At 36.0% G+C, this 21,521-nt stretch overlaps 1 protein-coding gene across 2 annotated transcripts in view; it reads right to left on the reverse strand.

The window, feature by feature from the left end:
* Positions 1-1,016: 1,016 nt before the first annotated feature.
* pde1a (phosphodiesterase 1A, calmodulin-dependent) overlaps positions 1,017-21,521 on the reverse strand; it is a 114,402-nt gene continuing 93,897 nt past the window's right edge. For both annotated transcript variants that reach the window (XM_088605170.1, XM_088605171.1), the window contains 14 exons: positions 15,948-16,061; positions 14,073-14,255; positions 12,369-12,435; positions 11,779-11,895; positions 11,159-11,299; positions 10,271-10,371; positions 8,441-8,566; positions 6,578-6,679; positions 6,372-6,492; positions 4,608-4,689; positions 3,273-3,393; positions 2,862-3,037; positions 1,879-2,178; positions 1,017-1,156 (listed from right to left, as the gene is read on the reverse strand). In XM_088605170.1, the coding sequence (XP_088461296.1) occupies positions 1,110-1,156; positions 1,879-2,178; positions 2,862-3,037; positions 3,273-3,393; positions 4,608-4,689; positions 6,372-6,492; positions 6,578-6,679; positions 8,441-8,566; positions 10,271-10,371; positions 11,159-11,299; positions 11,779-11,895; positions 12,369-12,435; positions 14,073-14,255; positions 15,948-16,061 (1,798 nt within the window). In that variant the 3' untranslated portion in view covers positions 1,017-1,109. The remainder of the gene's footprint in view (positions 1,157-1,878; positions 2,179-2,861; positions 3,038-3,272; positions 3,394-4,607; positions 4,690-6,371; positions 6,493-6,577; positions 6,680-8,440; positions 8,567-10,270; positions 10,372-11,158; positions 11,300-11,778; positions 11,896-12,368; positions 12,436-14,072; positions 14,256-15,947; positions 16,062-21,521) is intronic.

Raw genomic sequence — 21,521 nt, forward strand, 5'->3', positions numbered from 1 at the left:
TCTATATATTATGTAAATTTCCACTGTTAACATCCATGGTGCTATTTGGGGGACAGTGGAGGAATAGGGCACTGTTGCTGACACAGTCATAGCTTTTTTACAAGTGTGTTTCATTGTAGCTGTTTGGCTGTATATCAGAGGACCTTAGTTCAGAATTTGGAGGAGAGTGCCCCTAAGGAGGATGGTTAAAGGATGTTAATACAGGGAGGGGAGTGATTTTCAATTTTGTTGTGTTTTGGGGAAAAATAAAAAAATGTTCACAAAAAAGGAATAGATGGTTAAAAAAACTTGTTTCAAATTAACTTATAACAAACCATTTAGCCACAATTGTTTTTAAATTAAACTATCTGAAGCATTTATTTATTTTTACTGGGAGTTCTACAAAGCAAAATTTAGGTTTAGTTCTGTGAGGAAACAGACCTGAGGAACAGGTCTATTTAAGAGCTCAGTTGTTAAGATGAAGTGTGTGTTGTTCCACTGCATTATTGTTAAACACGACTTTATTGATAAATTGTATAAACCTCATTCCATACCAAAGCCTTGATATGATACTGATAGATTAATTTTAAAATGTCTTCAATGATGAGCTGTATTTTTTTAAACCAATGATCACATAAAAACCAAACCCTTTGAATTTGTGAACTTGAGCTCTTTATGCTCTCCTGCTGAATATGTTCAACCAGGTATGAAACAGGAAAGACAGACGTTTAGTTACCAGGCTTCTACTGCTGTCATTTTTGACAACTGCACTGGGTGTTCCAGATCTGTGCACATTTTTACTCATGGACCAGAGACTTCTTACTTTTATTTTTATTAATTTTATAGTGTGTAGGCCTACTTCCAGCTATGATAAAGTGTTTGAGTGTTTAGTGTGCTGTACTTGCGTGTTACGACATGCAGTATCAGCATGTCATAACATACAAGGTATAGAGTAATACATTATTTGTACATGTATATCTTGATACTGTAAAAAATAAGTAAAAAAACTTATGAGGCAAACAAAAGTACAAAACTAATTTGTGGTGCAAAGGGGAGCGGAAACTCCATTTTTAATAAATAATACATTACAAGACTGGAAAAAAAGGGAAGCAAAGTTGCAACTGTCTGATTTAAGGATTTTGAGCTTCGTCCTCCACAGCTGCAGACTGTTTCTCTCCTGGAAGAAATAACACAATCATCACTTTACACACTGATGTTTGGAACACCAAACTGGAACATCATCAAAATAACATGAAATCAAAAGATGTGAAAAACAATCTTAATATTCTGATAAAATTAAGTATCTGATTTCTTAGTATTTTTAAGGAAGCAGCACGTGAAAAAGACCTTACTAGATGTATGATCTTAGTAGATGACTGTCAAACTTGAGTGAAGAGACGTCAATGCAAAGAGTAAGGCATTTTGTCACATACTGTATGGTATAAGCTTATTCAAATACAAAATGCAATTTCAATAATTAAATAGACTTCTCAAATACCATCCAGGCATACTGTGAGTGGACATAAAAACATGTTTGTTTTAAATAAGATGAGTAGTAGAGCCCGTCTTTATTAACCTGTTATTAAAATAATGCTTTAAATCATTTTGTAGTGCTCAGTGCTATTAACAAATAACTTTGAAGAATTCCATAATATGATTTGATTCATTCTGAATAATAAGAAGGAAAACAAAATAAGAATACATGTGAGCTCAGTGCACATATCCTGTTCATGTTTTTACTGTTTCTTTTAAGCAAATGAAATTGTGCCCATAGCCTCAGTGTTTTAAACTGTCAACACAAACTGTTAAACCTGTAATGGTGGAAAGAACTATTAAAATCTTCTTCTAAAGCAAGGAGCCCGTGCTGCCAGGTAAACCTGGTCATTAAAAGGGAATTACCATTCCATGGGAGCCTGTCAGTCTTATGATTCCAGCCGCCGGAACTGGGAACTGAAGAGCCAGCTTCCACTGGAGCTGGCTGAGATTCAGAGTCCTGATTTAAGGAGTTTTGGGAAGAGTTATTGGAGGAGTTTGTATTGTTCAGTTCATTGGAGGACTTCAGCTCAGACCCGGATTCACTTCCACTTTCAAAACTTGTCCGCGTTAATCTGACTTCTGTGATTTCTGTGACTTCGCTTCTTTTGTCCTTTTGCTTGTGGTCCTTGCAGGAATATTCCCCAGCTTTTCTTTCCCGTTCTTCTACAATTAAAAGGAAGGGGAGAGAATGTAAAATTATTTAATCAAACATACCCGTCATTTGCTAGCAAAGATAAAGCCCTTCAAAGTACTTGAGAGCGAAAAATAAGGGATTATTGTGCATTAAAGGGTGAGAGTGAAACCAGAATTCCTTTTGCCACATCTGAGCTAACCAATGTAAAACAATTACCAAAGGTGTGAGTGTTTCAAAGATTCAGCTCCTCCAATCCATGATATCTCTTCAATAATATGAATGTGAAGCATGGACCCTGACAAATGGGACCCTCTCATGTGAACTGAAGTCAGAAGACCACTGCTCTCGTCTTTTCATGGCACAGAACCTATATACTGTATATATATTTAACTGTCTACGCATACAAATCCTTAGTGAAAACAATTGAAAGAAAGGACTTATGTGACACAATTTTACAAAGTACCAATGAAGTCTTTTTGTTTTTCTTTGTGACTGTGACTGGTTGTGATTGTAAAGGATCAGCAACTTGAAACAAAGAATCTGCCATACAGATGAATAATTTGATGCACCTGTATCAGAACCTTGTGTAGAAAGATCCTTTTAAAGGTGTTACTCTGGCAACCCTAAAACTTTGACAGTCAAGGTACTGTACATGTGCTATAATCCCTAGTCATATACAACAGATATCCTTAAACAATCTTTTGTTGAATACCTTGTACTGCAAGCTCTTTCCATTTCTCCTTGTTCTGTTGAATTACATCTGCCAGATTGTGTCGGAAATGTTTTAAGTCAGTTTTGGCCAGGGAGTAGTCGGTGGAAGACCCTTGATCAGCTGCGCTGTGTCTCTGTACAGACTCCACGACTGTCCCTGATCCTCCACTGGTTAAACTGAAAGTAGATACATGAAAATATGTGGATATTACTACAGGCAGCTAGAGATCTTGAATAATAATGATAATATTTAACAATAAAAATGATTAATACTCTTTTTACTATACATATAGCATATGGAAATATGTAATACAAATTTATGGTTTGGTTATAATAGGTTTACAGAGAAATTGTTCACTGTCACTCAAAACTGTTTTTGCAAGTTATGATTAAAATATAATTTAGTACTTGCCTGGATCTTCTTACACCAGAACTCCCTGGCTTTAAAGCTTCCTCTATAAGAGGAGTTATAATCTTCTCTGTTGCATCAATTAAAACAGAGAATGTTGGTTCCACAATGTAATCAATGAACCCTGTGCAAAAGAACACAATTTGCACATTAGGAAGTACACTAGGAAAATACTCGGTATTTGCTGGTGAGTGCTGCAAGAAAAAAGAAAAATGCCTATTTTCTTTTTCTGCTGACCTTAAGATGCAATCACCTCATGAACAGCATGTACTCCCTACAAAATAGCTTCTCAGTGCTCTTTATCACTGTAAAACATTCTTATCTGTAAGTGTTTCGGCTCTACAGATAGACAAGGCAATACATACAGTAGCCTAACCCAGCCAGACACAGGATACAAGGTAGGACTACATCCTTCCTGGAATGAGACACCAGCCCATTGAAGGAACACACACAGGGACAGCCCCAGCTGCCAGCTGAATGCTCGAAGAGCTGTGAGGCAATGGCACTAACCTACATGCCTCCACACTGCTGAAAAGAGTACTAAGCCTTTCATATACGTAATTTGTTAAATAAATATTCACTTGGATATTAAAATTAATCACATTGGATCGGAACTCTTGGTCCTTAACTCTTAAAAATATTATAAGGGCATTCATATACCCAAAATGATTTTGTCTCATTAAGAACTATACTATATACAGTATGTAATGAGTGCGGAAGTATGAATTTAGTAACACTGTGAAGTTATTTTTTTTTATTGATGAAAGCCATCCATCCATTTGTTTTTGAACCTCTTTATCCAGTGTGGTGTCATGGGAGAAGTACCCTAACCTGGCAAGCAGTGGGCACAAGGCATGATGCACCTTGGAGGGGACACCAATCCATCTCGGGACACACACAAACACAATTTGTCACAGAGGCCACTTAACCAGTATGTATTTGGACTATGGGAAGAAACTGGAGCAGCAAGAAACCCAGACAAAAACAGGGAGAACATATGAACTCCATACAGATAGTCCTGGAACCCTAGGCCCCAGTGCTGTGAAGCAGCAATACTAACTACTGTGCCACCATGCCATCCTATTATTGAATTAATATAATTGAAACCATTCTGATAAACCATAGCACATGCTCCATCTCACTGGGCCAGATGAGGGCACAGCAGGAGTTTTTTTTTTTTGCTGTCTGAGCCTACCTCCTTGTGGGGAATTGGAAGTCGTATCTTTATTAGTAATTATTTTTTTGTTTTATTTCCAACAACACAACTAAATACAGGAAGGCTTAAAACAAGATCTAATGAAACAGTGACAATTTAATACAATATTAACTTGACACAACCTATCTGTGACTGAGCGATCATGGTGGCCTTCCGATCACACAGTGGGGAGAACGGCAGCCCAAGGTCAGCCTCTTTATCACCCTAAAAAAATATAACTCAGTTAATGAGGAAGAACCTGTAAGCTTGAGTATTCTGAGGAAAAGAACTTGTAATATGATATTTAAATGCTGCTGAATGCACATGGAGACTCACGTTTTATGGTAAAGACTAAGAAAGTTGTTCTTTTACCTTCAATTAACACAAATACATCTACAATATATTCATTTGACTCATTTTATGTTTATTTATATAGTATCATCAACTGCAGGTAATTACAGTACAGGGTGATTATAAGGCATGCTAGTCTGTTCAGAAATTGTGTGAACAACAGACCGAGATCTAAGAAAGATGGAATACAAAAAAAAGTAAAAATACAGAGAATATGTTCTCATGGGCAAACGCAGGGCACAATAGATTGCAGTGCATTGGCTATTGTCCAGGTGATTTAAGACATTGGAAATTCATTGCATGCCCATGGTGGAGAGCAAAGCATCATGGTAGTGCCTTCTGTGTGTATTCTGTCACAGTCCATGGGAATAGCACCAAATGTCAGTGCTCTACAGCCATCTGAACCAACCTAGTTTAAAAGCACCATGTATTTTGTAACATTAATGCATATATATTCTCAATGACAAACTGTTTAACTCAATGACAAAATATTGCATTTAGCCACTGCTGTAAATATTTTGATTAACAGAAATGTCCTGATTACAATTTTAGGTTAGTTTAGGTAAATTATATTCCACAGAGCAATTATGTCAGAGCCATACTGTAACAGTGGTGCTTCACAAGCCAGAATTCTGAAAAGTTATTCCTTTATTTTTTTTCTTGCAAAGGCCTATAACAAAGTTGTATTACAAATTTGAGCTACACATTGAGTACATTTTAGTAAGGTTTTCTAATCTTGATTAGAAAAAAAAGTAATTGCTTTTTTCCTTAGTTGTGCTAACATATTTGTGGTTTCCCTTAACATTCTGAGTTAGTAATAAGGTAGATAGAAGGTTAGTGTATGTCTTATTGTGTATATTTTCTATGTTAAAGATTAAAAAAATAAAAGATGTATACCCAGTAAGTATAACATCAAGATGAATTGCAACTGACGTTTCTGTTATCTGACAGCAGTGTTACCATGCTGTAGGCTGACTTCATCGGATTTCTGAAACTAGGCAAAACTGGAACAGGCAAGTAATAAGAATGAAGACCTCAGGGGAAAATCAAAATGCTGAAGTTATTGTTGTTGGTGGACCAGTAGATGGCACTATTTCACCTGGACCACAATTTAACGACACCAATAACCCAGTATGGTGATGGGACAGGGTGCTGTAGCAGCTGTTGTACTTGAATGAAATAGTGTAAAACAGATAATTAAAAATCCCTTTGTAAGAGTAGGGTGTTTTTAAGACGGCGGGGAATTTTTAAGAGTGTATACTCTTGTAACACTTTGAGTGGGAAATAATGTGTTCATTCATGGAACTGAAATAATCTATTTGCTTGACAAAGGCAGGTACCAGAATGTATGTTTATCAGGTGTTAATAACTTGACATCTTCAACCGAGTAATTTAAATGTTTTGATAGATCTGATAACTGGAACAGGATAAAAAAATCTTTGCAAGTGATATGGTTTACCCTAATGTAAAATATAGTAAAACACAAATTGTTATACAGTAAGTTAGTTCTATGATAAGTTGCTAATCGTTTGCACTTTTTAAAGCCGATACAGTACCTGTCTAAAAAATTCTTCCATCAGAGCCTTTGTCCATCGGTAATGGAGTTTCCAAGACTTCGCAGGGTGGCTGATATCTGCTGCATGCAGCATTAGGGACATGGCTTTAGCTTTGTCTATCCTATGACAATCCAAAGACAACACTGGGTTAGTAATGAACAGGAGCTTTCAGATTTTATGCAGATAAAAAGAACGGGTATACTCACCCCTCAGGTTGCTGAAGGACATTTTTCATGGTTTTAATCTGCTGGAAATGGCAAGACATGTCTGTACACAAAACCATTTCAATGACCAAGGTACGGAGCTCCCTGCATATTCAAACATGAAACAAAAAATTAAAAAAACAAAAACATTTTTGAATATTCTTAAAATCATCAAAAGGTGTTCAACACTGCTCCAACAGGGCACATTTTGCTGGTACGTGATGTAGAACAACAAAAATGTCTGCCAATTCCGACCCAGATATGGACACACGTATACAGTATGATTACGGTTCAGTTTTAGAGGATAATCACATGACAGCGGTCTAGGCTGCATTTGTACCATCTTACATTTTTACTGCAATCTTTGAATTCACACTATAATATCTAGTTTTGTGGGTGGTATGGTGGTTGTCATGCCCGACATCCCTCCCTAGAGGGCGCTCCACTGCTCCCATTATTGTTCGTGTGATTAAGCTCTCCAGGTGTACCCTTTTAGTGTTATTATTTAAAGACCAGCTCCTCCAGTCCTCGGGGCTCATCATTAGGGTAAGATGCCGCGAGGCCTGCCTAGCACCAGGAAACCCTACGTCCGTCCCCTGAGGGCATAGGCCTCATCCCCGACACCTCCCGCTTCCTGAGCCCGGGGTCTGGAGGATCTCGCCCTGTCATCCTTGGACCTCCATGTTTCGTTTGTCCATGTGCTCCCCCCTCCCGGGGATTTTAACTTTGTCGCGTCCCAGGATGGATTTCTAGTTGATGGACTCTCGGACTGTGCTTTGACCTGCCCTTGGACCCGTTTGGATTTGGATGCCGTTTTGTCTTCCCCGTACACTGTCTCACGGACTGTCACTATTATTTTGTGCACTATTAAACCCCTGTGTGTTCCCTTTTACCACGCCTCCTGTTTTCTCCAGCTCTTACCGCATCGCATAGGGTCTTCTACAAGATCTGACACGGATTTCAGTCTGTGTTCGTGACAGTGGTGTAGTGGTCAGCATTGCTGCCTTGCAGTGCTGGGGCCCTGTGCTCAATTCTGGACCTGGGGTGCTCTCTGAGTGAAGTTTTGCGTATTCTCCCTGTGTTTGCATGTTGTAGGTTGCTTGTAGGTTAACTGGATTATGGGAAAATTGGCCCTGGTGTGACTGTGCTCTGATGGATAGGTGTCCTCCCCCCAAGGTGTACACTGCCCTGTGACTGTTGTTTGCTGGATGGGATCTGGCTCTCCTGTGACCATGAATTGAATGAAGTGTTTAGGAAATGGATGGAATGTTTTGTTAAAACACTTTTTCTATGATCTCTGGAGTAGCAAAGAAGAAGTTAGCACTGTGTAAGAATGGGGCCGAATACTTCTGCAATTCAGAAACATCTATTTTTCTTTACAAATCAAATTTATTTAAACATTACCAGTTTATTTTTGAAGTGGAGTTGTAAAATGTCTAAATATGAAGTCCTATTTGCAGGTGCCATGACTGAAAGCTCAGACAGTACCAAAATGTGGAACATTTGTTGGGGGGAGGTGGGTTGAATACTTTTGCAAGACACTGTATAATACTGAACATAATACTGATAATACAACTTATTTCACTATACAAACACCTTAGGAGACTTGTTCTAACAGGTGACACTCTGTGGCATAATACAGTAAATAACAGTACATTAACCATTCTTTGGTCAAATGCAAGTCAGTGCACAAGAGAGTGAAGATCATACTCATTATTCATTATTCGGCTGTTTTTAGTAGCACCTGGTAATGTTAGCCATTGTTAAAATATTTTAAGTGAAAAATTAGACCAAATGGATTTGTATTCTGGTAGCATGACATTCTGAACTTTAACAAGTTGGATTCAAAAGCTGAGAACATCTTACCGCCAATCATCTTTTGACAGGTTTACCAGGATGTTCATTTCATCCTCTTGCATAAGTCTGTATGCTGCACTTACATGATGATTTTCAAGGACAGACCGGTCATTGTATAAAATAGCCACTTCTGACCTGCATAAACAAGAACATTTTAGAAAAAGCAGTACTTTAAAAATATAGTTATATAATGTTAATCATTTGGGTGTTTCCATTGTATATTCATTTTTAAAATGGCAACTACACAAAAAATGAAAAAGGACAGCTCTGTCACACAGTTTTCTATGTAGTCTCTCAATAAAACTCTCTTATCAGTTATGGAATCTGAAATCTAATAAAGGCTCTGTCTTTGATAAAACTGGCAATTGTAAATATGATCTCCTACAAATGTTTTAAATGCAATGTGATACATGAGGAATAAATAATGGTCAAAATGAACTGCCTCTTTGTTCATATTACATAAGAGTATATAATTATCATTTGTGCACAATGGTAAGAAATACTAGCACTTTTTAAGTCACAGCCTTACACCTATTTTCAAGCATAACTTGTAACTCCAACTGTAAAGCGATGTACTTTCTATACATGAATACATGAGATTTAATATTCCCTTGGTAAATAATTCTTTAGGGTGATGTTATAGCCATAACAGCACTTGTTTATTTCTTCATTACCACTGAATCCAAAACATTGTCATTATGACTTTCACCCAACATGTTTGGAATTTAACTTCTTTTTGTTGAATTCAGATGGATTCATTCATTAGTTTGTAATTTGCTGTCTGGTTCATAGTGCCAGGTGAACTTTAATATATCACCTTCAGTGTGAGATCTTATGTATCAATCAGTGCTCATCTTGAGACTGTTTGCTGATAGTCTTCATTATGCATTTGTGATACTCATTTGTTGTTATTCCTGTTTTGTACAGTTGACTAAAGATGCTGCAATGATTGAACTTTTGCAATTGCCTACAATGATGAAGCTGTGTTAAGGCAGCAATCTGCCTTTATGCAAAATAAATGGAATTTCATAAAGAAAGCTATAGAAATAATAAGATAAAAAGTATTTTGTTTTTAAATAAATGCTGCTTTATGCTATTTATGAAAAGGATCTGCAATATTGTAGCAAAGGCTCTGCTGTATTCACACGTCAGTGAAGCTTAAGACCTTATTCAAAAATGACTGTACAGACTTTGGTTATATTCTTTGTGTCAAACCAGAAACAAACAAACACTATATCCAACTGAACAACTGGCAGGAAGAAGTCTCTACAACGACAAAAATATATTTTTATTTTTATATGGAATTAACCTCATTTATGCTCCTTTTCGGGTTTCATACTGATGCAGCCCTCCAGTCTAACTTCTACGTACATAGATAAATACATACAGTATCATGTACGTGTACATTTGTAAGCACAACTATAGCACTGTTTTCTAATACTGAAAGAGGCAACTGCAGTCAAGGCCTCAGAGACTGCCAGACCTTAATGTGGAACTTGCTTCAAAAGAATGCAGAGCTTTATCATCAGAGAGAATTTCCCTGACTCCCTGTCTGCTAAAAACTGTCTGGCAAACCAAGATGAAGACTCTGAACTGGAACAGTTTTGCAGGCATTAGTTTTAAATGTGCATTTGTGTTATACAACTGAGGTAGAAAAATATTAGTCACCCTCTGGTGCAAAAATAATGTGCATTGATTTTTTACAAAGCCCTTCAGATGATCTTCTGGTATAATGCTTGATTACATGCTGTGTACTTGTAAGGAGATCTGAAACCTGCTTGTGAATACTCAGCAGCTTCAGTTAAACAGTGATATCAATAAAACAGGCAATTGATTTACCTGGTTTGAATATGGAAGTTGTTAGTGGTCCCAGTGTGTTCGAAATCATGAATGGCAGCAGCAAAAACCATGGCTAAAATTTCCAGTTCTGTGAGCCAGTGCTGTTGGAAGAGAAAATCAAGCAATTTCTGTCTTCAACCTTCAGCTGAAGTGTGCCATATGATTCTCTGTTCATTATCTACCAAAATAAGGCAATATAATTCAAGAAAGCTACCACAAATATTAACATAATAATGACAAAAAAAACTGCTTTGTGGTATAATTATCTATATATTAAAAAGGACACTTAAATACTCAGAGCTGGCATTAGACTGAGGATGCTAAAAGAATGCAATTGTACCCAGGGCCAGCTTTGATGGACACCCAGCAGCTGAAGTTAGAGCCAACCCCCATAAAAAAAAGTATGAAAACCTCCCACCTCAAAAAAAGGGGTTCTCACTAGCAAAAAAAAAAAATATAACCTGGGCTATGGTGTAAATTGTTTTACTTCTTTAAATTGCACATCAATTTGGAATAAAATAAGTAAGAGATGTTGCAGGAGTGAAAAGATAAAGCATTGACCACAGCTACATCTCTTTTAAACCAAGGTGACCCAATCTTACTACTTAACGGATATCATTTCTTAAATTGCCTATCTAAAATGGGAAACATTAAAACTTACAGCAATGTTTTTATTTCTGTAGGTTTTTTTATAATTACAAAGCTAATATTAACTCCTATTAGGGATCTATATCAGCTTTTCTGGCATATGTGTTGATAAGCAAGAGATCTTTCAAAGACAAAAACGAACCTGCATTTTTTAACTGGAGAATAATGAGTACGAATTTATTTGGTACATACTGCCATCTAGCGGTACATTCCTGAATTTTACCTGCTGAAAAGACTTACCATTAGGCCAGTGTGAAGCATTAAATAATGTGCTGTCTGGGTGACATCAGCTGCGTGAATTAGATTGTGGTAAGGGTTTTTGTATTTGCTGTAGCCAACTTCCAGCGCTTCAACAAAAGAAACAAGTGAAGAGACTGGTATCTAAAACAAAACAATAAATAATAAAAGTTCAACTAAGAGCACATCCCAGCTGCATTTCGTAAATTACCATTAAATGACTGACTGCATTATCAGAGTAATGGTAAAATTAGAAAAACACACAAAAGATCTGGAGTGCCTGTTAAGACGTTTTGCATGTTAATGAGCTTGCCACCCACATCAAATCATCTTCACAATAAATTCATATACTGTACATTCTGTAGTATTATTCTACAGTATGCTCAGATAGTAAAGACATGAGGACATATAAATGGCATTATGAGTCAAAATACTGAATTCAAAGCAATAGTAAGCTCCTGTTATTGGAACCTGCATTAAACTGTAGATTTTTATAAATATACAGTACAAGTGTACTATTTTTTTCTTAGGCATTATCATTTGAAGAACAATAGAACAACAATGACTTTATAAAAAGCCAGCATAGCAAGTTTAATATTGGTAAATAAAAGAATCCATCTGACCCTGAAGCGATTGATAAGGTCATATCTTGTGAGCAGTTCATACACCAGGAACTTTAAAGCATGTTCTCCACTGGCTTCATGGAGAGCAAAGACATCAAAGGACCATTTGTCAACATCCTGTGGTAAACCGAAGTTCATTAGTTATTCAAAGGAATTGCAAACTAATAGTCTACAGTACCTATGCTATACAAACATGGTACTAACACATTTACCAGTGCTTTCACCAACCCTAGCCTTGAACTGCCTAATCTTACATAGTCAGTCAAGAGGTTCATCTTGTGTGAAACCGGTTCCTAGTGTCTGCAAAACATTGCTAACTGCATTCCATAGTTTCCATAGTGAATTTATATATATTCAGATCATATTAAATTATAATTTGTGACTGAAGCTACCAATATATTTAAAGTAACATCAATTGTGAGACGTCTAACGTTTTAACAAAGAAACACTGTAAAAACACCTACAATACTAATATATTCTTTTTATCTTAGTTAATTAGTCCTTTATGTGATTTTTTATTATTTGTTTACTTTTACAAATATTATTAATATTAATATGTATATTAATATACAGTGTACATATAAATATACCTTCAGAGCACCAATTACAGCTGGAGGGTACGTTAGCCCAGCCATGTTAGAAGTCCTTCGATACATTCTGGAATTATAAAAATATATGCATATATATGGGTAAAATAATTCAGTAACCTTAGTTAATTAAAATGTGTGGTTGTTTATATTTAGTGTACTCATAACACAAACAAGAGAAAGTCCTACATCTCAGTTTTGGATCCAGTATAAACTTAATATTGTCAATAGGTATGTCACTCTGCTAAATCTGAATACATACTGTATAACTGAAGTATATGTGAAATTTGAATAGCTATGAAAGTGAATTGATTTGGAAATAGAATGGCATGTTGGGGCTGTGGTTAGCACTGCTGCCTCTCTGTGCGAGCAATTCCAGATCTGGGATGTTATGCATGTTTGTTCTCCTTGTGTTCACATGGGTTTTCCTATGGCTGCTCAAGCTTCCTCCCACAGTCCAAAGACATGTTGGAAGGTTAACTGGCTTCTGTGAGAGTTGGCCCTGGTGCTAGTGTTTGTGTCTGTGTGTGCCCTGCAACGGACAGGCAGGGTGTATGCGGTCTTGTGCCCATTGCTTGCCAGGATAGGTTTCGGCTCCCTTGTAACCCTTTTCTGGATAAACCGTTAAGAAAATGAATGGAAAGATGGACAAACCCACAGAGAAGCAGGTTATTTGGATTATGCAAGAACCAAAAGCTGTGATGATATTAAAGTGATAATATAGCATCCTTTTAATGTCTTTGGTAAATATAACAGCAAGACACAACTCATTTTACTTCTTTAAAATAGTCACATTTTAAATTTAAAAACTTTGTCTAAAGGGTTATAAGATAGCGTAGCTGTTTAACCTACTGTACACAAACTGGGCATTGCTTTTGACACATGTACAAGTCTTCAGTAAATATAAAAGCTTTCTTTATGGTACAGAACATCTAAGTAATCTAGAGATTACTGCTTTTACTCTGTATTATTTCTCATTTGAAGAGATGATTTCTAATCATATCATATTTCTAATTAAATGTTATGATGAAATACTTTTCATCTATATTTTTTCCTTTCAAATATTTATAAATGAATGCAAAATATTTAATACCTGCCTTAAAGCCTTGCATTTTCTATTTAGTTATGTGAAGCCCTATGTTTCTGAATTGGAGAACTTTCACAGCAGTAAATGATTGTGATGCAAGGCTATGGTTGCTATGGAGATAAGAGATGTCATAGATAAGCAGCTCTCATGTTAAGAGTAAAGCTACACTGGGAGATGTACATTATATTTCAGCTCTTCCATACAACACTTCACTTTGCAATAGCTCACATTTCAGATTTAATATGTATTATTTTCCAATATGCACTGTATGTTTTTGTGTATATTTCATGCGGACATTTTAAATGGCTTTAATATCATCATCAACAGCACCACATACGAGTTATAAAGTTCACAATAATAGATCGTTTTTACAAAAGATGACTGTAAGAAATATAAACAACTGAAACAGATATTGCTATGCTGTGCAAATATAAGGACTAGAAAGTTTAAGATTAATATTAGTCATTTTCCACTTCAGGATCAGAGTCTTGCATGTCACGTGTATTCAATAACAACTGTAAGATTTTGGCCCACCCCCTAAGCGTGCAAAGTTTGCTCACGTTAATTTATTGCCATGATCAGTATACTCTGTGTGTTGAGACACAGAAGCGGCTAGTTACCTTTCCACAAAAATGCCAGCTTGCACAGCATGGACTATACTGCGAAACCGAGGCTTCTCCTCTGGTCTCCTCCGCACCACTCCCATCTTCCTGGTGAAGGTGGAGGCCAGCCAGTCCCTGACCTCAGAAGGGACCGAGTCTGACTGGATGTCACTGAGCTCATCTTCGGTGTCCAACAACCGTCTGCACAAAAACATCCGCAATGTCACGTATTCACTAAGTAAATGCTTCTTTTAATTCTACATAGACTTTTAAGACATCCATAGAAGTATATGTGCTGTTTCGCAACAACAGTTAAACTTCTATAGCTCTATGAAACTCAATTTCCAAAACAAGATCAAAAAGGCTCATAATTAAATTCCTGGATAAACTTTAAAACTATTAACTTTTAACACAACGTTTAGGATTTATGTAATGTTAAAATAGTCATTTTAAGATTTTCAGCAAGTCTGTGGCAATATGGAGCCTCTGATTCCATATTATTCAGGTTGTTCTACTGGCTTTGTAACTGTTTTTTTATGAGCAAAAGTAAATTTAATTATGATGGGTGAACAGCAGTGTAAGTGAGATACATTGTAGTGTCACTTGTTTTGCTTTGGAGAAGTATGAGTCATCCAGCCCTCACACAATTAGGACAAAGGCAGCATTTTAAAACTCTTAGCTTTTGTACAGCCTTTACAAGACAGAAAAAAAGTCTTTAAAACGTATACGACATTTTGCGTGAGGCTGCACATACAACAATTCTGAACCGCCCTGAACTTATTTTTGAAACTCCATAAGTTGAAATAAAGTGCATTCTACAATTATTTAAAAATATGATAAGCAGTACACTTCTGATTAGATAATTCTGCTCTGGCCCCATTTTTTTCTGATGAATAGTACCTGTATTCAAGATAAGTTAATACCATTCTTTATTTGAGCATCTTTTTTTGAGATCCTAAAATGCATCTCATAATCTTGCATCTTAGATAAGTAGAGTATACAGAGAACCTTTGACTATATAAAACACATTTAATATGCTTGACTACCAGTAGTTAATTGCTCTGGACTATTTAATCCTTCATTCAATTACTTTAGTCTTTATTCCAGCTTCCTGCAGCACATAACACTGGTACAAACTATCCAAGCAGAACTGTCTGTGGTTATATCACATTTCTGGTGCAAGATTAGTTGTACACCTACTACAGAGGCAGACATTTCTGTTAATTAAAATGTGTGTTCACTAAATACTGCAGGATAGGTAAAATGTTAGCATACAAGCTTTCTGGTGTAATGCTAGCAAGGGAAAGCAGCTAAACACTAACAGCTGTTAACATGCTTTACATTAGGTCATTACAAAATACCTAAAATCTTCAACAAACACCTACGCATTATCACTGAGGAGTACATCAAACACATTTCATATTAACAAATGACAAACAAGTGCAGAGCACTCTGAATCTTAATGTAACTTTAAAAGAAACATCAGCTATCTCAGTAGAGACCTTGAAAGGTTTTCTCCGAAATACAAAAGATAAGCTAAAGAATAGTCCTTATTTTAAAAGATCAATTTAGAAAAAAATATTGCTTGAGTTTTACTTACAAATAACTAAAGCAAACATTGAAGCAAAACACCAAAATAAAGGACTGGAAGAAACTGAAAGATGATTTGGCACAACATGCATGCACACATGAATCAACTTCCATACAATGCATTTGCAATACACAAACAAGAATACATTATTGCTTTTGAACATGAATATTTAACATACGCTTGCCCTCATATTTACTAGTATCACAAGGAGTTCTTATTTTAAAAAAATCTTTACAGTATCCATTGACATAGAGTAGCACACAGAGTTATACTGTATGTCCATTAAACTCCCTTTAACTCACCTGGTTTCATCAATGTACACGGCTTCTAGAACTGATGCTGCATATTCAATATTTTTTTTTAGGTCCAAGACATTCACCTCACCCTTCTCCAGCTGCTTCACCAGGCATCTTAATCTACAAAAACAAAAGGGGCATATTAGGGTAATTAATACATATCGTCAATATCTTTTTCAGAAAATAACAAGAAAAATAGATAATTGTGTATGAAAAAACAGGTGGGTAGCTGCGTCAGCATGCCTAGGCTGCAAAGGAACAAGTAATAGTTCCAATAATATCCTCATGCTCACCTATAAGGCTCTGCATGGCTTGGCACCTCAGTACCTGTCTGAACTATTATCGCCCTACTCCCCACCTCGCAACCTTCGCTCTTCTAATTCTGCTCTCCTAACTGTCCCCCAAGCCCGTCAACATTGTATGGGTGACAGGGCCTTCTCCTGTTATGCCCCCAAGCTCTGGAACTCTCTCCCCAAGGATATCAGAGAGTCACCTTCTCTAAACTCCTTCAAATCCAGACTCAAAACCCTCTTCTTCAGAAAAGCCTTTACTTAACTGGTTCCAGTCTTCACCCGTTTGCTTTTCTTAGAACCACCATCCTCAGTCTCCTCTATATATTGTAATTGTGTTTTATCTATTATTTATTACTGTTGTCATCCTGTAAAGCTCTTTGAGAAGCCACCTTTAAAGTTGCTATATAAAACAAAGTTTATTATTATTATAATAGGTTTATTCCATGCTGAAAAAAAGAAGAAAGAAAACACAACGTTTTGGCCGTGGAGCCGCCTTCTTCACACCTGAAGGCTCCACGGCCGAAACGTTGTTTTCTTTCTTCTTTTTTTCAGCGTGGAATAAACCTATTACTTGTTCCTGAATAAAACACAGCCTTCTGTCTTTTTGATCTTAGCGTTTTAATATTTAAATTTCCCTGTAGGTGGCGCTTTGGCTATCTGTAAATTACTTGCAGTTGATGGAATCTGCCTTTAAAAAATTCTTAAACCCTTTTTTCTACCTTTGATAAAACACTAGTTAACTTTGTACATACAGTACATGTATGCAAGTATACATATACTGTGTGTGATTTTTTTATGTATAGTGGCAGACATTAAAAATACAATATGCTGTACGTTACTGGTTCCAATTCTCAAAGGATACTCTTGCTCAAATAAATAGCTACAGGACACTTAATTTTAGCAATCCCTGGTATGCCTTTAATTTCTTAGTCTCTGTCAGTACTTTCACTTACTCAAATGAGCCTAAAGGGTAAATTTGATCTCACACACAAATCACACAACTGTGTATGTTGGAGTAATAGGTCTCTGTATATTAATCCTGTTCTCCAAAACATCTGTTATGCCACACTGTCAATCTAAAAAAATCAATCATTTTATAAATGCAAAATATTGCTGCTTGCTGTATCGACCATTTTTTCCCTGTGTTGTCTACAGTCGAGAGCTTTCGTTGTTTCCTTGCAGAGGGCTGAAGTGTGTTCTCAGATGCTTCAATGGTATAAGGCACCAGAATATATAAGTACAAGTACCTCTCCTATTCATAGCTGAAGGCATCTTTTCTGACTCAGGAGGCTACACTGAAAGGAACAATTTGTGAGATTGAAAGTGTGGCATTGCAGAAATTACAGACATGTCACAAAAAATGTACTGTAATTGTATTTTCCTATTCATCAGCTGAGCTATTTCACTTATATTTTATTGACAGATAATCAATAACTGTGTTTATAATTTATTGATTAGCATTGCTGCCTTGCAGCCCTTGGACTCTAGGTTCAATTCCTGGTATGCTATCTGCATGGAGTTTGTATGATTTCCCTGTGTATGGGTGGGTTTCCCCTGGGTGGTCCAGTTTCCACCCACAGCACAGAGACATTCAGGTAGGTTAATTTGCTTCTGGGAAAACTGGCCCTGGTGTGTGTCTGAATCCGTGTGTGCCCCGTGATGGACTGATGTCCCATCCAGTGTGTACCCTGCCTTGCGCCCTGAGATAGGCTCCAGCTCCCCCGTGACTCTGTATTGAATAAAGCAGTAAAAAATTGATGGATATATTAGATAATAATAATAGATTATTATTTTATTGACCGATTTGTTTTTTGTGCACAAAATGATGTTTCTAAATTTATGTTGTATTTGCTCCAACTTTATTCAAGTTTAACAACAAAAATAGGATTTCTTAAACATATTGATTACAAACATAATGTGCAGATGATATGAGTTATACAGACTTTTGGTCTGATGTTGTTAGATATCAGAAACTGAGCAAGGCTGCACCGGGTCAGTACTAGGATGGAAGATCTCAGAGGAAAACCATACCAGCTGTAAATGGTGTTGTTGGATGAGTATGTGTCCATTCTTTCCAGATAAATACCTCAGTACAGTTACTGGGGATACATTGCTATAGGAAGTGCATTGATGTTAAACCAAAGTCCAGGTTATTTTGTTATTATAAGTCCCGTGGTTGTCTTGTAAGAAAAACAATGTTAACTGGTGTAACCAGGAGCATTTTCTCACTTCCAAAGCTGAGCTACTGTTAGTGCATAATGGATGTCATGTGTCAAATGTCTCATACTGTATGTGAGTGCCGCGCTTAAATGATGGATGAAGTGGTGACACTCATACAGTATATGGGATGCAAAGCACTTCTACAAGTGATATTCAAGCACATTAAGCATAAAAGGGGCTATTAAAAATGGGTAAGAGCTCTACATTCTCTGTGTAGAAACTACAAAAAAAACTTTTGAATTAAATTCTTCCTCCTTTACTCCCCTAATGTTTTCCACTACCATTGTTTTTTTTAAAGCATCAGAATGAAACAACATAAGAAAATTTGCAAATGTAAGGCAGTTGCTAGATTGATCAGTCTAGCGTGTTTGATTTTGAGTAATCAGAAGATATCATCCAGTTTGTTCATCCCTTGAAAGATTTGACAATACCAGCTTTGGCAATATGACTGTTTAACTTTTTCCCCTCCAAATCTCCATTTTAAATGTACACTACTTCCCTTTAATTTTCATTTGTGCCTCTACTTTGTGCTACACCGTTAATTAAAAAGAAGTTCATGGGGTTGAGTAGGTCAAAGCCTTTGAGGATTTAAAATTTGGAATCAGGTCCCCTTCTACTTGGGATCATCTGTAAAAATGACTAGTTTATTAACTATACAAGAATCTAGATCATTCATATAAATCAGGAAGAGCAGCGGTCCTTATACCGATCCCTATAGCATTCTACATGAGCCTAATTTGAGCATTAGTGTTACATTAGCCTAATTTGAGCATTCATCATTTATCTGTACTCATTGTTTTCTATCCATTAACTAGTTCGGAATCTATATACATAAATTTTTAATGCCTACCGCCATATAATTTGAGAATTAATATTTTATGCGTATCTAAAAAAGCTTTCTGAAAATCTAAATATATCATATCACATGCTCTGTTTGTATACATTACCAATGGTGTATGTTCAAATAATTCTAACAAATTAGTTAAGCAAGGCTACGTTTCTATGTTTACTATTTCATTGATTTTTTTTTTAGTCACAGAATATCCTCTAGTATAAGTATTGTTTCTATAATTGTACATTTATCAGACTTATATAATTAAGGCTTATTGATGTATGATGACATACCTACAACCATCTAAAAATAACAAAGACACTTGCATGCAGGTTAACAACTAAAGAAAAATCTTCATATTAGCCTTTGGACATCTAAGGATTACATTTTTAATAAGTGAAATACAGTATGTTATTCTTTTTACATAAGTGTTATGTTTGGGCAATAGTTCTAATAATTTGTTATATCCACATATCCCCATAGAGTAGCATAAAAACATGGTATAATAATTGAGTAAAGAACAAAAAAGTATTACATTTTATTAGCGCAAGTTGAGTGCAATAAAAGCATAATACTTATAGCACAATATTGGCTTCAAACAACATGGCTGGGCAGCTTGTTCCATTCTCTTGTTCCAGGAGGTAAATCGTGCCTCCTGTTGTCGGTTTTGAATGCTCATCCATGTAGTTTCCAATCGTGCCCTTTGGTTTGTGTTTCTCTCTTCACTCTGAAGAAATTTGCTGTGTTGACTTTCAGTCCTGTTAAGGATTTTCAATACTTGTGTAAGGTCCCCTAATAATTGTTTTTTGTAACAATGCAAAAGGCTCCTTCGGAGGATTCTACGGTCTAATGAAAATCACTGAAAATTTTACATTTCCCCTTTTTAGACCCAAGTTTAGGGTTCATAGACTTCTTGTGGGACTTTCCGTTCAGATATTAGTTTGAGAAAGGAAATTCAAATATAATTCATTACAGTTTTGATTCATTGCAAAGTATTACCGGGTTACAAACCACAAAGTAAAATCTTTTACAGTGTTTTACTGATGCTGCTTTAAATGCAAGTGAACCCAATTATATAATACTCAGCTAAGGAGAACAAAATTGAAAAAGCACTGCTAACTTCCAAGTTTTGCTTCCCCGCACGTACACAATCCATCCATCCAGCATAACAAGGTACAGCGTAATAACTATGGGTAATATGAGTAATTTCAATCAACACATTCTCTGTTAAACACATTTCTGAACTATGATTTGGAAGAGATTCAAGAATTGGGTAGTTTCTCTGCACATTTTCAACATTTTAAATAAGACTAATTAATGTATTTCACACATTCATGTTGGATTAATCACAGTAAAAGAACTTTAAACAAAATGATGTTATTATAGCTTCCTGTTATTTAGGTCACAGTAATCTGGTCAACATTCTGTTCTGATGTGCCTCATAATCCTACCAGCTCTAATCTATTTTGCTATTAGTTATTATTACAAATCACCTCTGAAAGTCGTTCCATAAAATTCATTAAAAAAATAAGGCATGTTGTCTCATAAAATCTAGAACATGTGTATGGCATTCAGGAGTTTTAATCATTATGCAAAAGGTCAGACAAGCACAAACAAAAAAGCACTTTTAATCTTAAGCATTAAAAAAAGACATTTTTAAAATATTTCTGCAAATAAATCTGAACTTGGGATAATTAACATTACACTGTAAATAGGAAAGGAGGCAGCTTCAGAATGTGAATCGTTTTTTATTGTGATAAAGCTTGCATAGCATAAAAACATAATACATCATTTGACTTTTGAAATCCTACTTTTAATTGTATAAGCTGCACAAAGCCTCCTTTATGTTGATCTTTCATTGTTAAAAACATGTTTATTCTATAAGCTACAGTATGTAGTGTTATAGCAAGACTGTCCTCTTTGAATCACTTTTTGAAGCAAGTTTGTAAAGTTTTTTTTCTAGATGGCTATAGTATTGTTCAGACATACCTGCTTGATGTATTTGGCTTTCAAGTGTTTTACGTTTTTTGGGTTCATCTACCTGCTTGTTTAGTACTTGAGCTCTTTAATAATTGTTTGCATAAACCTACATGTACAAAACTGTACTGTTTTGTCATAAAGTTCAGGATATTGCTGCTCTGCCAGAGTAAGTGGCTCTAAATCTTGTAATTTAACATGGCAAAATTATTTGAGAGTGACATCACAGAGGGAATATAAAACTCATGGCAATATTAA

This window comes from Lepisosteus platostomus, chromosome 14 (assembly GCF_059453375.1).
Source record: "Lepisosteus platostomus isolate fLepPlt1 chromosome 14, fLepPlt1.hap1, whole genome shotgun sequence".
Lineage (NCBI taxonomy): Eukaryota > Metazoa > Chordata > Actinopteri > Semionotiformes > Lepisosteidae > Lepisosteus > Lepisosteus platostomus.